General features: G+C 39.2%; 1 protein-coding gene across 2 annotated transcripts in view; it reads right to left on the reverse strand.

Annotated features, from left to right (window-relative positions):
- The window catches only part of EPHA6 (EPH receptor A6), a 1,223,915-nt gene that overhangs the window by 13,577 nt on the left and 1,185,034 nt on the right, over positions 1 to 25,304 (reverse strand). For both annotated transcript variants that reach the window (XM_056806830.1, XM_056806831.1), the window contains 2 exons: positions 22,894 to 23,087; positions 2,363 to 2,512 (listed from right to left, as the gene is read on the reverse strand). In XM_056806830.1, the coding sequence (XP_056662808.1) occupies positions 2,363 to 2,512; positions 22,894 to 23,087 (344 nt within the window). The remainder of the gene's footprint in view (positions 1 to 2,362; positions 2,513 to 22,893; positions 23,088 to 25,304) is intronic.

The raw sequence follows: 25,304 nt of genomic DNA on the forward strand, positions 1-25,304 counted from the left end.
TTTCTAGACCAATTCATAGCTCTACCAACAGTATGTCAGTATGTGTCTTCCCCCTTGCTTTCAATAATTGTTGTTTTCCTTTTTTTGTTTACTCTGCCAATCTCTCAGATGTCAGGTGGAACCTCCGAGTTGTTTTAATTTCTCTAAGCATTTGAAGCATTTAAAAATGGCTATTTATAGTTTAGATTTATTCCTTTGATAATTGCTTGTCTGTATCCTTTGACTATTTATTTATTAGGGAATGGTCCTTCCTTTTTAAAGTTTATTTTTCAGAAACAAATGTATAACTTTTCATTTATCCATATTAAATTAAATTTCATTTTGTTTGATCTCTTATTGTTGCCTGTCAAGATATTTTTGGAGTTTGATAATCCAACATGTTAACTATTTCTCTCAGTTTAGTATCACTGGCAAACTTGACAAGCAGACCTTCTGTACCTTCTGCTAAATCACTGATAAAAATGTTGAACAGCATAAGGCCATGGCTAGATCTTCATAACATCCCATTACAGAGCTCTCTTCATGTTGACATTGACTCATTCATGGAATGCTTTTGGGACCAGCCATTCTACCAGTTCTGAATCCACTTAATGATATTATCATCTAGGTCCTTTAACAAGGATAGCATAGAAGACTTTTGTAAAATGCTTTGCTAAAATCTAAACACACTGTTTATGGCATTTCAATGATCTACCATTTTCTTTAAGTCGATCACATCCTCCATGGACTTTCCCATTCTATTTTTCATTGAAATATCTCTAGAATATATTCATAAGACCCCAAGAAAACATCTTTTAAAATTAGTTTTTTAAATTAACAAGCATTTTTTTCTTCCTCCTCTTCATCCCTCAAGAAGAAAAGAAAAATAAAATTCTCATAAGAAATAAATTTTTAGATTTGATTTATATTTTATATTTATATAATTTGTTTCGTATTTAAGTTGTGTTCCAGAAATATAGGTTTCTTTTCCCGTGTACCTTAATCTTAGCCAGTTGTTCAGTTTTCAAATCTGCCTTTCTTGTCTGAAGCCCCAGCTTCTAAGTAGTAGGAGGGATAGAAATCCTCATAAAATCGTTAGTTTTTTTCTTTTATCAGAAATTCCTAATCCATAGCCATGATTTCTGCATACTTTCTGGTGGAATTATTAGAACCCACATGAATCACCAAAAACATGTCCTGCTTATCACACCTGGCACATCTTGGAAAACTCTCCAACATATCCTGGATTCATATTTCACGAAGACAGCAGCTCTCTCTCTGTTGTTTATGCCAAGTCCCCAAATGGCCATCTCAGATACACCTCAGGAAGAAGTATTTAACTACCCTTAATGTCTTCTTCTGTGTGTGTGTGTGTGTATGGAATTACTTGTGTCCTTTACTGGATGATAATCGGTCACCTGATAATAGCTGTAGGTCCATATCATCATTTTTTGAGTCCGAGACACAGTTTCCTTGAGAGACGGTTAAATAGATCCAAATATTCAGTAGCATTTTCCCTTTCTTTCTTTCTCTGCCACATTCTTCCACTCTCCATACTCCTGATATAGACCAGAATTTCTTCTCCTCACTTCCTTTTCTTGGAGCCCTGATTTTATTCTTTCAAGGAACCCTTCATTCTTCCTAATTTACTACTCCCTGACTACTCTCCTGGGAGGGGATAAATACTTTCTTATAACCCTTTCACTTTCTCTTCTAGGATGGAGATGAATTTACACTTCAAGCAAACAGGGACTAGCTGGGGCTGGCTGAAACACAAGGGCAGCACATTCTCTTTAGGACACTGCACTATTTGCCTTGTTCTTCGTAGGTACTTGAAACAAGAACAATTATTTTTAAGAGACTAAACTCTTAAAACACATTGATGCAGTTAACTAAAAATAACTAAAAAGGCAAAGGATCAAAGTAAAGACAAGGAAAAATAATTGACAAGTATGATGTGTGTGTGCATATATATATACACAATATAATGTTGATAAATAAGAATTGATTATTTTATATGACTAATACATGACATAAGTGATTATATTGGTGGACTTTCTACAAGGTTTAAATAAAATATATTTTTTCAGAAAGTGGCTATTATTTTAATAACTCCTAAGATGAAAATAGTCACGAATAATGACAATTCAGCCAAGAATGAAGTCTTGAGGAGCTTTATATTTGTCACACATTGAAACCTTCCTGTTACCTATGGAATAGCTAATTTTCACTTGGAGGGTTACCAGAGAAAGGGAGAGGACTTCTTAAAGTCATCTCAGACACTGGGATTGCCATTATAGCCCTGGTGAACAAAGTATAGCATGCGACTTGATGTATCCACAGCAATGCAATTAAATATGGTAACAAAAAGAGTACTACTTACTCAATGCTCATTCTTGAAATCAAATCCAAAGTCGTAAACCCTGCTGCCATGAAGTTATTCTGATATTGGCCCATTTTTATTGAATCTAGCCAATCACTGACTGAAACAAACAAAGGATATTCTGAGACTTCACCAGGTGAATCTGGCATTCTGTAAGGAAACACACACACACAAAGCCAAGCAAGTTATTGGAGTCAGGTGAAACAGACTTTGCTTTGTTTCTGTCTTTTTATACCAATTATTTTAATGTTTACATTTTTCTTTAAAAATAAATTTCAATTCAGAAATGAAGTGAGAGATCCTATGTTTCAGTACTTGCACTGCCACTTGTTACTGGGACAAATATGTCATTTACTCTTTGACTTTGTTTCCTTATCTATTAAATATGGATGACAATTCTTATCTAATTCAAAAAGTTTATGTGAGAATCAAATAATATAAAGTGTTATGGAAATATGAAGTTTCAAATTTAATAACAAAGATCTTTCTAAAACTCCATATTTAGTTATTTCCTCCCTCAAATTACCCACTATTTTTGGGTCTACTATAAAAAAAAAGTCTACACCCCCAATTATATCCCCTATGACCCATGTGATCAAGCAGTTGTTTTTCTTCTGTGTTTCTACTCCCACAGTTTTCCCTCTGTATGTGGATAGTGCTCTTTCTCATGAGTCCCTCCAAGTTGTTCAGGATCACTGCATTGACACTAATGGAGAAGTCCATTACATTTGATTGTACCACAATGTATCAGTCTCTGTGTACAATGTTTTCCTGGTTCTGCTCCTCTCACTCTGCATCAATTCCTGGAGGTTGTTCCGGTCTCCATGGAATTCTTCCACTTTATTATTCCTTTGAGCACAATAGTATTCCATCACCAACATATACCACAATTTGTTCAGCCATTCCCCCATTGAAGGGCATCCCCTCATTTTCTAATTTTTTGCCACCACAAAGAGTGCAGCTATGAATATTTTATACAATTTTTTTCCTTATTATCTCTTTGGGGTACAAACCCAGCAGTGCTAAGGCTGGATCAAAGGGCAGACAGTCTTTTATCACCCTTTGGGCATAGTTCCAAACTGCCCTCCAGAATGGTTGGATCAAATCACAACTCTACCAGCAATGCACCAGCATCCCAACTTTGCCACATCCCCTCCAGCATTCATTACTTTCCTTTGCTGTCATATTAGCCAACCTGTTAGGTGTGAGGTGGTACCTCAGAGTTGTTTTGATTTGTATCTCTCTGATTATAAGAGATTTAGAGCACTTTTTCATGTGCTTATTGATAGTTTTGATTTTTTATCTGAAAATTGTCTATTCATTGAAATATATTTTTCAGAAAGTAGTGTAAAATAAGGAAGAGAGATAAGAAGCCAGGCTGATGGACACATCAGCCAGAGGAGTTGCGGGGAAAGGGCAGGAGAGTCCAAGGGAGTCTGAAAGAGGGTTAGAACTCTGAAGCCAACTGATAGGACACTTCCAGCTGGGGAAGGAGAAAGGGAGGAGCAATTTCCTGAAGCTGAGAAAGAGCTCAACTGGATTTCTCTTCCATTTGGGACCTGACTCCATTCAGAGAGCCTCAATACTTCCACTGAGACTCAATCAACAACTATATGATTTCATACTGAAATCCTATCCTTGGCTGGTGATAACCCAGACCTGAATTGTCACACTTCCACAGTGAAGAGCTCTGGTTCTGAACTCCTGTGGCTCAGAATCACTGACTAAGGAATATTGTCATCTTTCCTTGCCAGTTGGTGCCATACCTCAACCCCTGAAGACTGACAGTTAAGCGTGCTGGTGGGATGTGAATCTTGCCTCACTTGAGATAGATTTTGCCTCAGGGGCCCCAAACTCCTCTGAGGAAGGCTTACTGCCATTGTTTTGGAGTCAGCCTGGTTCATATCTGTCTCCAGCCCTCACTTCTCCTTTTCAACATCTTACTGGAGCCTCATCCCTCCATTGAAGACAGACTCTGGTTTACCTCTCCCCATTAGTCATAGAGGAGAGGAAATCATCCATTCATTCTCTCCTCATTTCCTTCCTCCATTACAGTAGCAAGCAGGGTGGAAAGGTGTCTACACTTGCTGACTTCATTTCCCCTCGTCTGGCTCCTCATCTCCTCAGTCTTTTGAAAGCACTCTCTCCAAAATTACAAGTGATCTCTTCATTGCCAAATAGGATAACCTTTTCTCAAGCCTTATCCTTCTGAGGTATCTGATACAATTAACCATATGTTTCTCCTAGATTTTGCCTCTTCTGGTTTTTTATGACACTTTTCTCTCTTGATTCTCAATCCACAGTTGCTTGAACTGTTGGTTCATCATTTGTATCACACCCTGTGATTGTGAGTGCAGCACAGGTCTCTCTCTGCTTTGCCTTCTCATGTCTTTCTACATTCTCTGCATGACTTTGCCAGTTTCCCTGGGTTTAATGATCTTCTCTTTGTAGATGATTATTCTCTTTCTCTTTTATTTTTTCTCTCTTTCTCTGTTTCTTTCTTCAATCAATCATTTTGGACACTTAAAACTGGTTGTTCTGAAGAATTTCAAACTCAACATGTTCATGCTACTAGGAAAACACATATGTGGTAAGAGATATGTTATTGTAACATCAAGGGGATGAATGCAAATGAAAATAACTATACACATTTACAACAGCGATCCTCAAACTATCCCAATCCATCATGCAAGTAACAATTATTTTAAAAAAGTTTCAAGAAAATCTGTATTTTTGAGTAAACAAAAACTTTCCTTTTAGGAATGCTTTGCCTCTTGAATCACATTTTCTAACTGAGCAAAGTAGATTAGTAAATTCACTTATTCAACTGGCTTTTGTTGAAAGCCTACTATGTGCAAGACTGTTAGATGTTGCAGGAGAAGCCCCAAAAACATAGTTCTTGCCCTCAAGAATGTACAATCTAGTACAGATAACTCTTTCATTCCCTTTGGGTTTAAAAAATCACAAAATTGAAATCCAAAAACCAAACTGTAGAAAGATGAGACCAAATTGAAACCAAAGGGCTAGAGCAGTGTCTCTTCCCACCCCCCCTCCATTAAATGAGGGTCTGCCACATGCTCAGATACCAGCAGGCTTCTTGGCCAATGTAATCACTCAGTGTTGAGGATGTGAAGCAGCTTACTTCTGGGAGAATCGCGATGACATTTAAAAGAAATGTCTTGGACAGACTGTGCTGTAGCTACAACATGTATACATTCTCTAACTGGTTTTGATTAGCTAACCAGGGATGAAAGAGGTTTTTTGATTGGCTTTGGGGGCATTCTCCAGGGCCCATCATCATCATCATCATCATTATTAATACTATCCTCTTTTCCCTCAGACATTCTTGGGGGCGCTTCCTGACTTTGCTCAAAGGGTTTGGTGAGAGGTCATGTTGTGATAGGTTTCAAGCCCTTCTCCCCCTCTGAGTCTCTGTAGGTGGGGGATCTTTGGCCTCTCTCTGTATTTATTCTTTTCGGGTCTGGGTGAAAGGAGTAGACCCTCTGTGACCCCATGGAGAGACCCTCAGCATTCAGATTCCCAGATATTATAGCCAGTCCAGAGTAGATGCCCCAAGGAACAAGGAGAGACTCGAACTCAAATTGGGAAAGCTAAGATGAGGAAGTAACTTGTTCAATAAACAAGTTATCACTGGACTTGAACATGGTGGGATCAATGCTTTGGAGGAACTGAACTACAAAGACTGGGATGATTTAGGGAAGAGTATGCCTCTGGATGTACTGCAGGAAATATTTTGTCTTCAAAGTAAATATCTCTGTAGAAAGGTAATCAATGGCAAGTGGCTAAATGGAACCGACTTAGAGGAACACAACCGTTTTTAAGCCAATGGAAGTAGAGAAGAGATACTGCAACCCTTCAGGCTTACCCCTGAAATACCGGAAAGTGAGATATGGCTGGACTCACCCCAGGAGAGACAGAACACATTTACTGTATTCATATTTAGCACAACTATTTATGCTTTAAGTTCAAAATATATTACCTAACAAGCTATAGAATTAATAATTATAATACATGAAATAAGACATTTTCTCGCCACAGACTAGTATTTGGAAATAATTATGGAATGGTACAGAGAACATAAATTATCTCAGAGTTTGCTGATTCTTAGAACAACTCCTTCTGCCTACCTTTCTCTAACACAATGAATTACTCCTTTACCTCACAACAGAGGCTAATGAGCCATATTCTTTATCCCATATATTGCTTTAAAAGTCTATTTGGCCATCGTGTATTTTATCTTAGTTACTCTCAGAGTGACTCCACATTTGACATAAAATGTAGATTAATCTTGTACTAAAAGGCGTTGACATAGTGTGTCCCAGAAAGCCACTTGAATTATAGAAGCTTTGCCGTTGTATGGTCAGCCCCTCTGTTTTACTGGCTAACCTTAAAATAGCCAGACCCTCCTTGTCTACAAACATAAACAAACCCCTACCTGTCAGAAAATGGTGATAAATATCACAATCCAGAAGAAAATATTCCTTTCATCCTTTCTCTCTCCTTTCCCTGGAAGTTTGGTAATGATTTCCTCTGCCAACACACGTGCTTTTGAATCAATCAATCAATCAATAAACATTTATCAAATACCTACTATGTGCCAAAGACCGGGCTGGATCTACAGTGGCCTTTTTCTTCAAAGATGAAATAACTAGAATTATACAATTCAGTACAATTGTTTGGTGAGGGACGCGCAATTTGTCAATTTGGTGCTTTTAATGCAGAAAGGTCACCAAAGGATATATTGCTGGCCAAACCATCCAAATGATCTCTTTCCCTGGACAAGGAGACGCTAGTTGCACCCAGAATGTTTCAAAACAATTTCTTTTTTCTCCAGACAGCTGGATATTACTGTCCCTCTCGTAAACTGGTGGCCTTTTAGCCTTCCGTCTGCCTTGCTGACAGGAGATTTAATAAGGTCAGGGTCTTCTCGTCGTTCAGAGCCACCATGTAATGACTTCTCTTGGTGGTATCTCTTAACTAGGTGGGAAATGGCAGCTGCCAGGACCTGACATCGCCACCTCCCAATGAATCCTGAGGAATAGGACCGAGTAATCAATAACGTCCTCCCTTATCAATCCTGGGAGATGATCCATTCAGGCTGCCACTCGCCGAGCTGGGAGATCTGTCTGCTATTCTGCCCACTGCTGAGAGGAACGTTTACTCAAAAGCAGCAGCAAAAACGTTCACGATGCAGACGGGCGGGTGACCCGAATGTCTGCTGTTTTCCATCAACAATGAGGGGCTGAAATATACATGCCTACATACATACAGGTATGTATGTAACCCCTTGTCAGGAGTCGGATCCTCTAGAGCCGGGGCAGGTCTTCTGAAGTGAAAGGATCGATCAGCACGGACCCCCATTCTTGTCAGGGTAATTCAGACGCAGCTTGAACAAGCAAAGCTTACTTAGCCAAGAGGCTCTTAACTTAATGGATATCCGCGCTCGGAGAGTGCCATTTTTGACGTTAAAAGGCTTTTTTTAGATATATTGTCAATAGGTTTCTAAAAGGGCCATGAACAAGAGAGAACTTCCCATTCTCATGGTTTTCTGGAGCTCATTGTCATCATAGAATTGTAATTCTAGAAGGGACCTTAAATGGGAAAAAGATCAAACCCATCCAAAAGCTAGAGGGGCACTTTTAGGGAATATCACTTTAAATTCAAGCAGAAAGGAACCCCTATATAACACAATGACCCAGAGCGTGGCACAAACACAGCACGGAGCAGAAAATGTTTTGGCGGTCCTGGAGGGCACATCCCTTGGGAGCCCGGGTCATGGCTCCCATCTTTACTCCTGCACGCCTGGTGCCTAGGAATCTGCGGCGACGATCGGCACTCGGGTTTAGGACGTATTTGCTGGGATGGATGTGAACCTAAAGCTCTTTAGTAAAACCATTTTCGTGTTCTAGCAGACAGTCTGCAGGAAGAAGGCTTTGTTTACCCACGTCCAGGCCATTCTGCTAAATGGCAAGCCTGTTCGAGAGATTAGTTCCTAAGTCCTCCTTCACGAAACCGTCCATCTGTTTAATGAGAAGGGTACTGTGCTTTCGCGTCATATATTTCCTGCTCTAACTCGGCTGCATTCGTTTGTATTTGGATTTTTCTGTGGGTTACAAAGTGGACATTTGGGCACAGCAATGGGACAGAGAGAAAACTGGTTCCAAAGGGGCGCTGAAGATGGGGGAGGCAGCAACACTCAGGGAAGGACTGGGGATCTCCTAGGACGCTACGCGAGGAGGCGTAAATACAGCGGTGGCATTTCTCCTCCTCCCTAGCTTGACATTTAATCATTCCTCATGTCATGACCCAGATTCTGCACTCTCTAATCACCAAGGCAAGCCCTCAATAGACAAGCTTCTCCTCAGGGTGGCCACATTCTGTTCCTTCTAAAAAAAGGACTGTGCACTAGAAATAAAAATGCTTGTGTGAGGTAGACAGACAAAAGGGAAACAGCCCTCCTGTAAACCTGCTGGGGATGAGTTCCTTATTGAAGTGCAATCTGAATTAAAATGTAGGAAAGCAGATGCACAAATTTCCAGGAAATGATAGTTACGATGGAGCGACCAGAGCCTCTAGAAAGGAAGTAGCCACATAGGGCACGCTCAGTGGATTCGGATTTCAAAAGGGCACCCAAGGGGATGTGGGAGGAAAAGTGTGTCCTCTGGGACAAATCCTAGAGGGAAGTGTACACAGCCTGGAAGGTCGTGATTCCGTCAGAAAGTTCAGGTCTTGCTGAAGCTTCTGAAAAATGCCAAGAACTCCCCAAAAGGCTTTCTTTAGGTCGTTTCAGAGTAATAAAAACCAAGGATCCTGTTGACAGCAGAGAAGCAGACAGGAAGAGGCAAACTTCCAATTCTATTTAGTTTCTGACTCCTCCATCAAGCAGAATGAAAGGTAAACTAGAAAAGGTAGAACAAACATGCTTCATAAAGCATTAAAGACCTTGATAGATACGCTGGCACTTCCATGAGGAGCTCGGCTCCCTCGGCTTGAGTCCTGCTCGTCCTCGTGGCTGACACTAACCCCTGCTTCTGACATTTCTTTCCTCAGCTCTGGCCCAGTGGGTTGGGACTCCCAAGATCTGAGTACATATCTGTCCTCACATACGAGCCTGGGCAAGTCACTTAACCTCTCTGCCTCAGTTTCTTCATAAGCATTTATAAATGAGATAAAATTGCAACTACCTCACAGGGTTATTTTGAGGATTAAATGAGATAATATTTGCAAAGAACTTAGCACAGTTCCTGGCACACAGTAGGTGCTTAATAAGCATCTGTTCTCCCTCACGCTCCTGTTCAAATCCTTTCTACCAACCTCTCCAGTGTGAGTCACAGGCAAGTCAATTCATCTTTCTCAGCCTCAGTTTGTTTGTCTGTAAAAACGAGGATAATAACAGCACCTTCTGCACATGGTTTTTTTGAAGATCACATGAAATTACATATAGAAAATGCTTTGTAAAACTTTAAAGCACTAAATAAATGCCAGTCATTATTTTTATTATCCCAATTTATATATGAAGAAACTCAATCTCAGAGAGGTAAAGTGTTTTGTCAATGTCCGTAAATAGCTAATAAGTCCTAGAGATGGAATTTGAACCCACATCTTCCTGATTTCAAGTCCAGTATTTAATGAACTATTCCCATAGAAGTTAAAAAGTTAAAAAAAAAACCCTTCTGTCTTAGAAAAAATACTGGGTATTGGTTCCAAGGCAGAAGAGTGGTAAGTTAGGCAATGGGGGTTAAGTGACTTGCCCAGGGTCACACAGCTAGGAAGTGTCTGAGGCCAAATTTGAACCCAGGACCTTCCACCTCTGGGTCTGACTCTCAATCCACTGAAGCACCCAGCTGCCCCCAGAAGTGAAAAGATTTGACCAAATTCCCTGTTTGTTAATGGCAGAATTGGTAGGAGATTGTGAGTTTTCTAACCCAGTTCTCTTGTCCCTACACCGTCTCCTCCCATTATATTATCAAGTATCACTATTAACATTAATATACCATTCAAGAGTTCATCAGCAATGTTTACTGTGCTAATAATGGATAACGTCTCATTACAGCATTGTGCTGTCCATACACTAAACGTGCTCTAAGGGCGAGTCAAGTCTTGGAAGACAACCATGGAAAGGGAGCCAAAGAAATGGCGGAGAATTTACCAGTAGTGGCGAAGGTCTTGAGGTCCATTTGGAAGTTCTCGGAGGCTGGTTCCTGTGATATAAGGTTTATATCCTGACTTTGATTCTTAGTTGTTTTTAATGGAAGAAAAATCTTCCCCCCTCCATGAATTGGTGACTCACTTCTTTGCTTCAGAAAATTGAATTCAGATAGTTTTCTTCTTCTTTTTACAATTTCTGAATTCCACTCAGGGATCCCATTTCCCACGACTCCCTAGAAGCTTGGCCTATTAAGGCACTCAGCGCCTATATTGGATGTCTGATTAGAGATCAGATCCTGGGCGATGTTTCACCCTTCAGTGCTCTATTGATAGATGTAATTTGCAAATATTCCTCAGCGAGGAAACAGGAAATTAAAGGTCTAGGATAGTGCAGAGAGTGGCAGGAGCTCGTTATTGTGTACATTTTGTACATGCAGGATTAAATTAGCCCCGGAGCAACCTCCACCTCATCAAACGGAGAAGAGAGAGACAAGATGCTGCTGAGCATGATACTATTTCCAGAAGCTACAGAATTTCCATATTAACTATTTATAGCAATGATTAGGAACGATTTGCTTAAACTAGTTAATTTAATATCTAATTTGGAATAGGCCTAATTCTGCATCTTTCACTCAAGCAGAACTTACTTAATAGTGTCCTTGCAAACACTTTTGGGGAGAAAATTAAGGAATCTCCAAATGACAAAAGGAGTTCTTGTAAACCAGTACCATCGCTATACGTATAACTATACTAGAGTACGGATAGGAGCACATTTTCATTTGCATTAGATCATTTTTTAAAAAAAGGATATTTTTAAACAAAGGACACTTTAAATAAACTCTCCAACTTTTCTCACCGTATTTTATCTCATTCTAATTTATTCCACAAGAATAACTTCCTGAAGGCAAGAGTTGTTTCAGTTCTGCTCCCCCCCCCCCAGAAAGCATATAAGTGGTTGTTGATGAATTCCTTGATTCTTCTCTTGTATGAGATAAGTTGTATGTCCTTCCTGTTACAGTGGCCCCAAGGGGCTCCTACTTTGATGAGAACGGAGGTTTGGAGGCCTGGAAAAGAACTGCTCCAAGAATCTCAGAATTGAAGGGGATCTCAAAGGCTTCTAGTCTAATCTAGTCCTAGAATAGTCAATCAGCCTCTGTTTAAAGGCTGATAATGAGGAGGAATTCTACAGTTTGCCAACAAACCCCAATCCAGGTTTTGGATCGTCATATGTTATCTAGAGGAAGTGATTCTTCAACTTTGAAAAGTCTTTTCTATTATTTCCACTCTTTGCTTCTATTCCTGTACTCGGATGCTAAGCAGAAATAGGCTGGATCTCTCTTCCACATGATGGCTCTTCAAATACTTGGGGACAGCTGCCATGTCCCTGACATCCCTTTCTCTTGCTCCCAACCTAGCAGCAGCTAGGTGGCACAGTGGACAAAGTACTGGAACCCGATGAAGAAGACTTGAATTCAAATGGGGACTCTCTAGACACTTACTAGTATATGACCCTGGCCAAGTCACTTAACCTTTGTCTGCCTCAGTTACCTCAATTGTAAAATGGGAATAATAATAACACCTGCCTCCTAGCATTGTGAGGATCAAATGACATAATTAGAGCAGCGCCTGGAACACTTAAAATGTTAAAATTAGGGCAGTGCTTGAAAAATATTTATTCCTTCCTGCCTACCTCAAATCTTTCCCATCTCTAATTCCATAAATTAATCCACATATGACATCATCTTGGGGCATAAACTAGTTGAACTTCTCAGTTTATCAATGCTCTCAATAAGTCAAGTGCTCAGAACTAGTCAGTGTTTTAGATGTGGTTTGACCAAGGAAGAGTACTGCAAGTCTAACATTTTCTCATTCTGGATACAATGCCTCTTTTTTCTTTAGCATATTTTATGGTTATGTTGGAATCCTACCAAATATTCAAAGAACAACTAACTCCAATGTTACATAAACTATTTAGAAAAATAGAGGAAAAGGGAATCCTGCCAAACTCTTTTTATGACACAAATATTGTGTTGATGCCTAAACCAGGAAGAGCTAAAACAGAGAAAGAAAACTATAGACCGATCTCCCTAATGAACATTGATGCAGAAATTTTAAATCAAACACTAGCAAGGAGATTACAATGTATCACAAGAAACAAACACCACAATTTTTATATCAGTATTATTTCATAGAACTAGAAAAAATAACAAAGTTCATTTAGGACATAAATCCAAGAATATCAAGGGAATTAATAAAAATAATATAAAGGAAGAAGGTCTGGCTGTGCCAGATATTAGACTGTCCTATAAAGCAACAATCATCAAAACAATCTGGTACTGGCTAAGTTTTATATCAGTAGTGCAGGGATGGTTCCATATCGGGAAAACCATCAGCATAACAGACCATATCAATAACATAACCAACAGAAACCATATGATTATTTCAATAGATGCAGGAAAAGCATTTGACAAAATACAACACCCATTCATTATAAAAACATTAGAAAACATTGGAATAAATGGAAACTTCCTTAAAGTGAGAAATGATATCTAAAACTATCCGCAGGCATTATCTGTAATGGGGATATAAACTAAAATCCTTCCCAACAGAATCGGGTCCAAAGCAAGGAACCTATTATTATCACTCTTATTTAATATTGTATTAGAAATCCTCAGTATAGCAATAAGAGCAGAAAAAGAAATGGAAGGAATTACAACAGGCAACAAAGAAACAAAGTTATCACTGTTCACAGATGATATACCTAGAGAATCCTAGAGAATTAGCCAAAAAACTAATAGAAAAAATTAAACAACTTCAGCCAAGTCTCAGATACAAAATGAACCCATACAAGCCATCAGTATTTCTATTATCACCATCAAAATCCAACAGTAAAAGATAGAGAAAGAAATGCTATTCAAAATAATTCTAGACTAGAATATAAAATACCTGGGGATATACCTACCAAAACAATCCCAGCAACTATATGAACACAATTATAAAACACTCTTTACACAAATCAAATCAGACCTAAATAACTTGGTGTTTTGTTTGATAAACCCAAAGATCCAAGCTTTTGGGGAAAGAACTCGCTCTCTGACAAAAACTGCTGGGAAAATTGAAAAGTAGTATGACAGAGATTAGGCCTGGACTAATGTTTCACATCACATACCAGTATAAAGTCAAAATGGATACTTAATCTAGAAATAAAGGGTGACAACAAACTAGGGAAACATGGAAAATTTTACTTGTCAGACTTATGAATAAGAGAAGAACTTATGACCAAACAAGAAATAGAGCATACTGTGAAAAACGAAACAGGTAATTTTGATTAAATAAAATGAAATAAAAAATTAATTTTGATTAAATTAAAATTTAAAATTTTGTATAAATAAAATCAGTACAACCAAGACTAGAAAGGAAATACAAATTTTGAAAAAAATTCATAGCAAGAGTCTCTAGGCTCATTTTTAAAATATATAGAGAACTGACTCAAATTTACAAGAATACAAAGCATTCCCAATTGAAAATTGGTCAAAGGATATGAACAGGCAATTTTTATTATTTTATTATTTTTTGGTAAAAGAAATTATTCATGTTTATTGATTTTCACAAGGTTCAAAATAATAAAAATAATTCATTTAAAAATATTATATAATAGTATTCTTATTTCCTTTTTGACAAGGTTAATAAACTAAGATAAGAGAATGCAATAAATATAATTTGTTAGCTTTAAAATTTTTTTATTTATTAGATGATTTAGATTAATTTTCTATGGTTATAAGACTCATGTTCCCTCCCTTCCTACCCCCTCCTGTAACTGGCGCGCAATTCCACTGGGTTTAACATGTGTGAAGAGGCAATTTTTAAAGGAAGAAATTAAAACTATTCATAGTCATATGAAAAAATGCTCCAAATCACTATTGATTAGAGAAATGCAAATGAAATCAATTCTGAGACACTACCTCACACTTTCCAGATTGGCTAACATGACCAAAAAGAAAAATGACAAATGCTAGAAGAAATGTAGGAAAATTTGGACACTAATACATTTTTGGTGGAACTGTAAACTGATACAACCATTCTGGAGAACAATATGGAACCAGGCTCAAAGGGACACAAAACTTTAACTCTGTAATATTTCTACTGAGTCTGTGTCCCAAAGCGATCAGAAATAAAGGAAAAGGACTTAACTTGTTCCAAAATATTTTTAGCAGCTCTTTTTGTAGTGGCAAAGAATTCGAAACCGAGGTGTTGTCCATAACTTGGAGAAATGGGTGAACGAGTTGTAGAATATAGTTGCAATTGAATATTATTGTGCCATAATGAATGATGCATAGGATGAATTCAGAAAAACCTGGAAAGACTTATATGAATAGATATAAAGTGAAGTAAACAGAACCAGGGGAGCAGTGATTACAGAAACAGAAAAATTATATGATGATCAACTGTGAAGTTCTAAATCATTATCAAGAAATCAAGTCTCCAAGATAACCACATAATGAAAATGTTATCCACAGTCACATTAGGAACTCGTGGAATCTGAGTGCAAATGAAAGCATGGCATCTTCCACTATATTTCCTCCATGATATTTTTATTGTATGTTATGTGTGTCTTTTATCATGACATGAATAATATGAAAATATGTATTACCTAAAAGTGTGGGTATAACTTCAATTGGACTATTCACTGTCTTGGGGGAAGGGAAGTGTAGAAGGGAGGAAGAAAATCTGAATTTTAATGTATCAAAAACAATTGTCAAAAAGCATTTCTACATGTAACAGATAAAAATTAAAAAAAGATTATATTGCTAGGTGGCAGAGTAGATAGAGCTCTAGTTTTGGAGTCAGGAAGATTCATTTTTCTGAGTTTAAATCTGGCCTTAGAAACTCAATATCTATTACCCCTGAGAAAGTCACTTAGCTCTGTTGACCTCAGTTTTCTTATCTGTAAAATGAGCTGGAAAAGGAAATGTCAAATTATTCTAATGATTCTTTGCCAAAACAAAACAAAACAATGGGGTCGTTTTGTAAATGGGGTCATGAAGAGTCAGAACAATAAAATATCCACAAGATTATAATACTTTTCCTGCCCATCTTGTTGAGCTTCAAATCTTTATATATTTTTCAGATGAACACTATCAAGCCACACCTCCCCATCTTGTATTTGTGAGGCTGATTTTTCAATGTATTTATAAAACAATGTTTATTCCCATTAAATTTGGTCTTATTAGATTCAATTGGGCATTCCAACTTTTGATCTTTTTTTTTTGGATCCAGATTTTATCAAACGATACAGTAACAAACTTTCCTGCATTGTGTCAGCTGCCAATTTGACAAATGTGCCATCAAGTATAAAACTCTATCTTTATTCAGGCCATTAAGAAAAATGATAGACTGTACAGGATCAAGCAGAGATACCTGGGGCGTGCCATTAGAGACCTCCTTCCAGAATGAAACTGAATTATTAATGACAAATCTCTAGGTCTGGCTGTTCAACCGCTTCCGAATTCATTTAAACTGTGTTCTCATCTGGCTCAAAGTGCTTGGTCTGGTCCATAATGATAACATGGGAGGCTTCACATTTTTGGCTAAAATTTGCTATGTAACTAGTTGCAAGTCCTCCCTAGGATGTTTCCAAAGACTATTTCTTGATGAAATGACTGGCCACAACAGGGGCCAGTGACTTCTATTTTCATTAGGATTCAGGGGTGGATTATTCAGGTCAACAACAATTGCCTTCCTCCTCTCATTATTTCTGCCCACTAAGTCCCCAGTTGCAGTTTGGGGAAAGAAGGCATTAGGTCAAGGGTCCTTTTAACCTTTTTTGGGTAATGGACCTCTGTGTAATTTTGCAGTATGATAAAGCCTAGGCACCTCTTTTTAGAGTAATGTTTTGTTTCTTACATTCATGATTAAAGTTTGGGCTATATTTGAGTTAGTGGTAGTAAAAATAAAAATAGAGTATTTTTCATGCAAGTTCAAAGACCCTCTAAAATAGACCCTGAGACCCCAGGTTAAGAATTCCCAGACTAAGGTCCCTTTTAGTGCTGGGAATATGCCTTTAAATACTGGTTACCTATTGCATCAAAAGCACATACCTCTGTCTGGTATTGAAAGCTTTCCATGCATACACTTACCTATACAACTAAGTCTCCCTTCTCTAAAAAATTGGCCCTCTGTTCTAGTCATTCTCACCATCATCATCCGCAATAACTGACCAACTGCCATGGATGGGCTCCAGGAAGGTAGCATCCCAGGTTCCCCTCAGCCTAGTGGCCTGGCTTCCATCTTCCCTCTCAAAGCTATGATTTAGGGGAACAACTCCTTTGGAGAAGGAGTCATCCATCCTGGGGAACTGCCAGTTGGGATAGGCAAGGCAGACTAGCTGAAGCAGCAAGGTGCCCAGAGAGAGAAACATGGAACAGCTTGCAATAGGTCAGTCAAATCACTGCTACCCCCTCCATCATGAACCCCAACTACCGACCACCTGCCTTTAATGGGCAAGTGCTGAAGCTCCTGCCTTGTTAGTAGCCACAGCTAAAGAAGACCCAGAAAAGAAAGACCTCGACAACATCAAAATACTTGGCCCTGCCAGATGGCTCACTATCAGAATCAGATTTGGTTTCATCACTTAAAAAAAACCTTCAAGAAGATGCGTTGACCATCCAATTTTTCTGCCACCAATATGACCTTTGCATCTGATTTTCTAATCCACTGAGCCCTCCTCTATTTGCTGCCTTCCCCTTGAGAGCAGGGACTATCTGCCTTTTCTACTTGTATCCCCAGCACATAGCAGAGTTTTCAACAAAGTAAGTGCTCATTAAACACTTTTTATTCATTTTTAAACATTTCTGCCTTTAGTTGTGATGCTTCTCCATCTTATAATACCAGTCCCCTAATACCCAATTGAAGATATCTCCAATAGAGGCAATATGGTGTAATGGGAAGATCATTGATAGAGCTCTAATGATAAATTCTAGATGCTGAGGCATATTCAGGGGGGAGTTTGGGGGAAGGACAGCACTCAGTCCCAGGCTGTTGAAATCACACACCAAGAGAAGGGATGTTCATGGCAAAGTCAACCCCCCCCCAAAAAAAAAGTCCCCAGAAGGAAGGGGAGAAAATAAGGAGGATCATGACAGTGGGAGAAGTTAGGCTTCAAGAAATAGGTGGGTTCCTTGTGTGTGGTGCCATATTGCAGGCAACCATTGGTTGGGTGATCATTATGGGGTATAACTGCCATAGATGGGCTCCCTGAAGCCAAACCCCCTAGTCCTATTCTGGTTGTTCTTCCAAGGGTGAGGCTAGCATCTGTCTTTCTGGTTCTAGTAATTACTACTTGGGTGATCTTGGGAATATCACTTAATATCTGTGATTCTCAGTTTCTCCACCCATAAAATGGGAACATCAAGATTTTCCCTGATTAACTCAGAGGGTTGTTGTGAGGAGGGAATATTTTAATGCACCTTAAAGTATTTTGTAACCTCTGAAGTTTTGTACAAACATATCTAAAGAAGTTCCTTTTTTTGGATTAAGGTTGATATATAATGATTATTTTGTACAATTTGCATTTCCTCAGGATTTCTCTGCACACTCTGTAGACATAATAAGTAAATATTTTCTCTTTCACGTCTACAAGACATATACATCGTACACAGTTCTGTTCCTTTCAAATAAGCACATCTCAAGGACTGCTGAATAAGAAAATACTTCAATTCTCAGAGCTGCCTGCAGATGTCATACTGAAACTCTACCACTGACACCCTCTGCCTTTCAGGTTTTTTTATTCCTCCTCTTCTTCTCATCAGTGTAGGACAGACGTCTTCAAACAGCTGGACTAGCCAGATTGTGGTGCATCATAGGCTATGCAGAATGTATTTTTGTCACTGATTCCCATGTCTAAGGGTGAGCATTAGACATATTTTGGTAAAGATTCCTTGAAAGTACACTTAATTGAACATTGCATATCATGCTGCAAACTATAGAAAATTACTCTTGGGATTTTAACACCCTTCATTCATGAAACATGATCAGATAAGAGAAAACTGCTGACACTGTCCCCATTCCAATCCATCTTCAACCCCTCTGACAGCATAATCTCAGTGCACTGGTCTGATCGTGTCACTTCAAAGCATCTCTGGCTCCCAGGATAAAATACAAAACCAAACTAAGCACCTCCCAAAACACAACACCAACCAGCCAACCAACAACAACCATCACTGGCTCCCAGGATAAAATACAAAACCAAACTAAGCCCCCCCCCAAAAAAAACCACAACACCCACCAACCAACCAACAACAACCATCTCTGGCTCCCAGGATAAAATACAAAACCAAACTAAGCCCCCCCCCCCCCCAAAAAACCCCAACACCCACTGACCCAACCAACAACAACCATCACTGACTCCCAGGATAAAATACAAAACCAAACTACCCCCCCCCAAAAAAAAAAACCCAACACCAACCAACCAACCAACCACCATCACTGGCTCCCAGGTGCTGACAAAGTAAAATACAAATGCGGCAGCAGCCTGACATTTTAGGCTTTCAACAGTCTGGCTCTAGCCCATCTTTCTAGCCTTTTTTTTCTCACTGCTCCCATTTACAGCCTGATCTCCTCTTGCATTTTTCTGTCTTTACATATGGCCAGAGCTCTCGTGTGAGTCGTCATTTGCAGTATTTCACTTGGTGAGCTCATCCACATCCAAGGATTCAATGATCATCTCTATGCTGATCATTTTCAAACCTACTTATTTATTCCTAAACTGTCTTCCAACCTCTAAAAGTGTGTCTCCAATTACTTACTGGCTATCTCAAACTGGATGTCTTAGAGTTATTTTAAAGGCAACATATTCAAAACTAAACTCATTATCTTTCTTTCCAGAGTTCCTGTTCCAAACACCCCTGTTAATGTTGAGGAGACCACTAAACACCCAGGCATCCAAAGTGTCAACCTCGATGTCAATCTCAACTTCTTACTCTCTCAATTTCTCGGCCAATCGGCGGTGGTCGTGCTGATTTTTATATTCACAACACCTCTAGAATTCACTCCCTTCTCTTCTGGCATTTTAACCATCCTGGTGTAGGTCTTCATCACTTCACACCTAGACTATTGTGAGAGCCTACTGGCTGGTCTATGTGCCACACAGAGCCTGGCACATAGTAGGGAGTTAAGAAATGTTTATTAGCTGACATATAATGGAAAGAGTTCTATATTAGGGGTGATGAGATCTAGCTCTTCTACTAACTGACTGCATGCCTTTGAGCAAGTAACTACTTCTCTGGGCCTCAATTTCATCAGTTTTAAAATGAAAGATACTAGATAATCTTGTAGGCCCCCCCCCTTTATATCTCTAAATCATGCTACAAAGACTTCCGCCTCTTTAATGCTAGCAGTCATTCTATGCCTATAAAGCACTTCTCATAAAAGCTTTTTGAAATGAATAGAAAATAACAAATCAAAAAATGCTAAGTTATAGATGCTTTATTGAAAAGGAATATTGGGCTTTCTGCTTAGTTCTATGGTATTCTGTCAACAATGTCCTAAATACTAAAATTATCCTTACAAAATTCTGATTTTAAGGCTACATGGTAAGCATTCTTTCCTTTCTGATCAGGAAAGTTTACAGGCACGAATTGATTTGTTCTTCAAATAAGATACCATTTAGCTTGTTACCCCCCTCCTTTTTTTTTAAATTTAGAGTCATTCTTTTGCTCTCTTGAGTTTTCTACATCCTTTCTCCCAAACTAAGTTAAAAAGGCACAGAGAAAATAAGAAAGATACTGAAAGGTTCAGGAATGATAACCTTAGGAACCAAATTTATCTTTTTTTTTTAATCTAGTCATACTAAGAATGGAATAGTAGTAGACATATCTTAGTCAGGAATTAGGATATAGAGTCAGTCACATACTCTTTCATTTGACCATCCAGAGATTAGACTCATTAGAATAATTGCTCCTAACTGTCTATCTGTCTACCTACCTATTTATCCATCTATCTCTCTCTGTCTGTCTGTCTACCTACCTACCTACCTATTTATTTATCCATTTATCTAATCTCTCTAATCTCTCTCTATCCATCTATTTCTCTATCTCTCTATCCATTCATCTTTCTATCTATCTCTCTCTCTCTCTCTCTCTCTCTCTCTCTCTATCTATCTATCTGTCTATCTCTCTCTCTCTCTCTCTCTCTCTCTCTCTCTCTCTCTGTGTCTATCTAAACTTCCATCTTCATCATGGCTTCTGTATCATTGTGACTGATGTTTTCTAGCAATAATATCATGGATTTCTCTCCTCCTGGATGTCTTCCATGAATGGTAAATCCATTCAGACCTCAAACTTTGGTCTCTGAGGACCCTCAGGTGACTCCAAAAGCTATGACTTGGCTTCACTATTAGTTTCTGTCCTCCTTTTGCTCTATCCTCATTTCACCTTCCTTATTAGCATTTTAAAAATTCAACTAAGATGTTTCCTTTTCACATCCCCTGGAGGGAGGGATTGAACTCCCCCTTCTCTCTCTGGAAATATTCTTATGGATACTCTGCTTATTTTCTTTGGTGGCAATCAATCCCTAAGAAGCTTTCTTAGTGAGAAATAAGGACATCGTTGGGTCACCCAGAGCCCCAGATGCCATGTTTGCTTATGACTTTGATTATGTACACCAACGTTCTAATCTGTTAATGCAAGAAGAAACATGAACAATCCTTAGGGATTCAAGATGACGTTTGAGATGTTGCTCTTATAGTGCCTGGAATCAGGAAGACCTGAATTCAAATCCAGTCTCAGACACATTCTGGCTGCTTGATTTGGGCAAAATCACCTAACTGATTCTGTTTCCTCAATGATAAAATGGGAATAATGATCACACCTGCCTCCCAGCATTGTGGCGAGGTTCCCTAGTGGTGATATTTATACAATCCTTAGCCTAGTGCCTGGTACACAATCGGTGCTTGTTCTCTTTCCCTTATTATGCCATTTTATCTTCATCCTAATTCTCTGATGTAGATTTTTGGGAGAAGACAAGGTTTCACCCACAGAGGCAGAGGAAACGTACTATTAGGGCACACAGGCCCCTCTGCAATTTATATTCTTGGGCAGTTACTGGGGGGAAGTGAATGGTTCAGGGATTTGTTCAGGCTCCCACAGTCTATGTGGGAGGAAGCAGGACTTGAATCCAGCTCTTCCTGATTGCCAGGCAGGCTCTCTGTCCATGAGGCCATGTTGCTTCTGGCGCAGAGAGGACAGATGCCATCCCTCTTGACTTTAAGAATGAGGAAAGAGAGGCACGTCAGGGTTCAGGGTCACAGATAACGAAAGGAAGAACAGATCGTCTAGAGTAAAGAGGTCCTTTTTATTGGCTCTCAGTTGTCCTTTGCTTCTTTGGGAAGATAGACGAGAGTAATAGTTTAATATCTCGGGCTATTTCATGCTTGGTCTCACATTGCTGAGGTTGCCAATTAGAGGTTTGGAGCTAAACTCCTGTGAGCTGAGCCCCAAACTGAGACCTATTTCAAGGAGGCCTTGAACATTCTCAAACCTTTCTGTCACTAAAAACCAGCATTGATTTGAACTGGTGACCCAAAGTCGACAGTCTCTACGTCCTGTTAGTTAGTCATCCCATCTATCGGGAGACCGAGTTTTAAAACTGTTCCATTAGGAGATTTTCCCATCATTTTCAGCTGTCTTTGAGTAAATGAAAATATTTCAGATTCATTAATAATTGACATGGCACAATACTAATTCACCTGGCTGGATAGTTCTCTTCTTTCTTACAATCCTTTCCATAATTTTGCTTCAGGGAGAAGTAAGTCAATTTCTAAATTCAACCAACTGTTTTTTTTTAATGGCGTTTCAGTGTCATCATTTTCTTGTCTTGTCATCAGTTTTTCTTGGGAAACTAATAGGAACAGTGACACCATTTCATCAGGGAAGTATCCACATTCCCCCTGTTTAGCCTTTCATTTCAAAAAGATGGACAGGGCATGAGATAGACGGGAAGATTATAACTAGGGCTGAGGTGCACATGAATTCTGCTACAAATAGTAAAGGAATAATAGTAAATAGTGAAAGAATGTATAAATATTGAAAGCTCATGTGGGAAAATATTAAGAAAGCAATTCAAAAAGATTAGATATGGAGAGAAGAAAGGCTAAGTAAACTGCTTTCTTGTGTGAAAAAAATCCATTTCTCTTTATAGTCTTAACAATTTGCAATTTCAGCTGATAGATAAAATGTGCTTTATATGAAAGGATCCAAAAGGTTGGCAACTCTGTGCTGATAGAGCTGAGTTTTCTCATCCCTACCTATTCTTGTCCTGGAAGTAATTACAAAGTCAAGGAAAAAGAGCAACTTTTTGCATCTTACACAAGTATGTCCTCCACCAGAGTATGAAGGGTGCTGGGATTTCGGATCAGTTTGTCTAAGAAGCTGACAATATCAGTAAATTTTGGTCGGTGATTCCTCTCTTTCTGCCAGCAGTGGAGCATCAGTTGGTGGAGAGATGCTGGGCAACCCATTGGAGCGGGGAGTCTGTAGCCTTCCTCAATGGAGAGAATTACCTAAACACAAAAATAACACATCAGTCTATTACACGTCACTTAATTCCATTCAATAAGCAATTGTTCAATGCCTCCTGGATGCCAACTTGTCAAACCTTCTTGATTTTCCCTTTACAACATCTTTCAGATCTGACCCTTTTTCTATCTTCGCCAGCCTCATTCACTTCCTTACTCTCTCTTGTCTGGACTAGTGAAATCACCCCCAATAACATTTTCTGTATACAATCTTGTCCCTTTCCAGTTATTTTTTCTTATAGATGCCCATTTAATCATTCTAAAGCTTTTCCTCCTGCTCAAGAATCTCCAATGGCTCTCTATTGCCTTTAGAATAGAGTACAAACTCCCGTGTGTGTTTGTTATTTACATTCCTCACAATGTACCTGTTGTCCACCTTCCCTATTTATTTCACATTACTCCCCATTTGGGCATTCCATATTCTAGACCAGTAGCTCACTAGTTCTTTGATGATGTTGGATCAGTCACCTCCATGCCTTTTCAGAGGCACTCCTCCATAACTAAGAACACTCCTCTCCCATGTCTGCCTCAGATCTTCATTTCCTGCAAGTCTCAACCAGATATCATTCCACGGGCAGGCTTTCTTGAGACCCTGCTTATTTGTGCTTTTTTTCCTTCCTCAAAGGATCAATAAGCTACATACATGTTTACATGCTGTATCCCCCAGGAATAATTTCCTTTTGCATCTCTCCTCTCTAGCAGAGCTCCTTGCAGATGGTAGGTCCTTAATCAATGACTGTGAGCGGAGCTGAAGTGATCCTATTAGGTGCTCAGGAACACGGAGCCATTTCTAGAAATCCTCTGTTGTTTCACTGGGGTGTGAAGATGACTGGCAGATTTCATTGGCTGGGAAGGCTGAGGGCAGCTTTGCTTTTATGGCTACTGGCTGAGGATCAATGTGGCTAAGTTCCGAGATGCCATTGCCTCCTTTTGGCCACAGTAATTCTCAAAGACCATTTGCTTACTATTATGAGTAGGGCACAACCTGGATCAGATTAATGACAACATCGACCACAATGATAGCCTTTGGAGTAATGGAAATAAAGATAAGCACAGAGAAGAAGGCAACGAGATCAAAACAACAACTAGAAACTGCGTGAGTCTATTGTCAGAAATAAAAAAAAAATCATCCCCAAGAATGATAGAGAAGAGTATCTGCTGAATTCTATCTCCAAGGGAAAGACTGTAAGACCATAGTTCTGGAGGAGCCCTTGGAGACCCGCTGGTCCAAACCCCTTGTCATCCAGATGAGAAAACTGGGGGTCACCAATGCTTAAATAACTTTCAAATTCACACGGGAGGAGTCAGAGGCAAAGTTTGAACCTAAGTCATCTGACCCCAGAAATAGTGCTTTTCCTGTTGCACAAAAACCCAATAGTTGCTAAAAATAGTGATAGCACTACACTTTGACGAGGAAGGATTAGGTCATGTTTGGGGAAATTGCTGGGGAAATCTATTGTTGTGAGTTAAAGAGAAGTCCCCAAAGTCTATTTTCAGCAACTCTTGCCTAGTAAAGATGTCAGCACAAAGTCAATAGGCTCTGGGCAAACCACACATAACAAAGTCGTCTAAGGGAAATTCTATCTCTCCTGTGGCACTGATTTATTTTTTGGGTCTTTTTATGATAAAATCCATAGGCAGCCTTTCCTAGCCCTCATTTCTTTTCCTTGTACACTTTCCATCTCCTCTTCATTCACTGCTGGCTTCCCCTCACTCTGACAGTGTGTGTTATTATGGCGCTCTTCCATTTCTCTTCTCCTTGGGCCAGCTAAGACTTGGCCTACTGCCATCCCCCAGCTTCTATACACAAAGCCTGACTGCTCAGTCCCATCTATACAGTCCAATGAGGGCAAGGGAAGTCTTGGAAGGCCAGGGGAAGAGAGGGAATGGGGACTAGAAAGTTTTTCCTGGCCCATGAGAAATCACGCCAACTGTCTCTCCTGAGAGTCTTCTTTGGATCGGGATTTGCTACATGGATGTAATAATAATTTAAAACAGATAGTCCTTTCTGAATTGCTTGAAGGAATTTGTGCATGATGTTTCATCCTCTCCATCTACTTTATCAGAAAGGTAGGAGGGAAGTAATAGCCATATCTTACAGATGGGACAATAGATGCAGAGCATCTTCTGAAGAAAGTCACTCATCAGTCACAAAGAAAAAAATTCCACCAACCTATAAAGACTTGAATGAAGCTTCACCTA

The sequence above is a fragment of the Monodelphis domestica genome, chromosome 8 (genome assembly GCF_027887165.1).
Source record: "Monodelphis domestica isolate mMonDom1 chromosome 8, mMonDom1.pri, whole genome shotgun sequence".
Lineage (NCBI taxonomy): Eukaryota > Metazoa > Chordata > Mammalia > Didelphimorphia > Didelphidae > Monodelphis > Monodelphis domestica.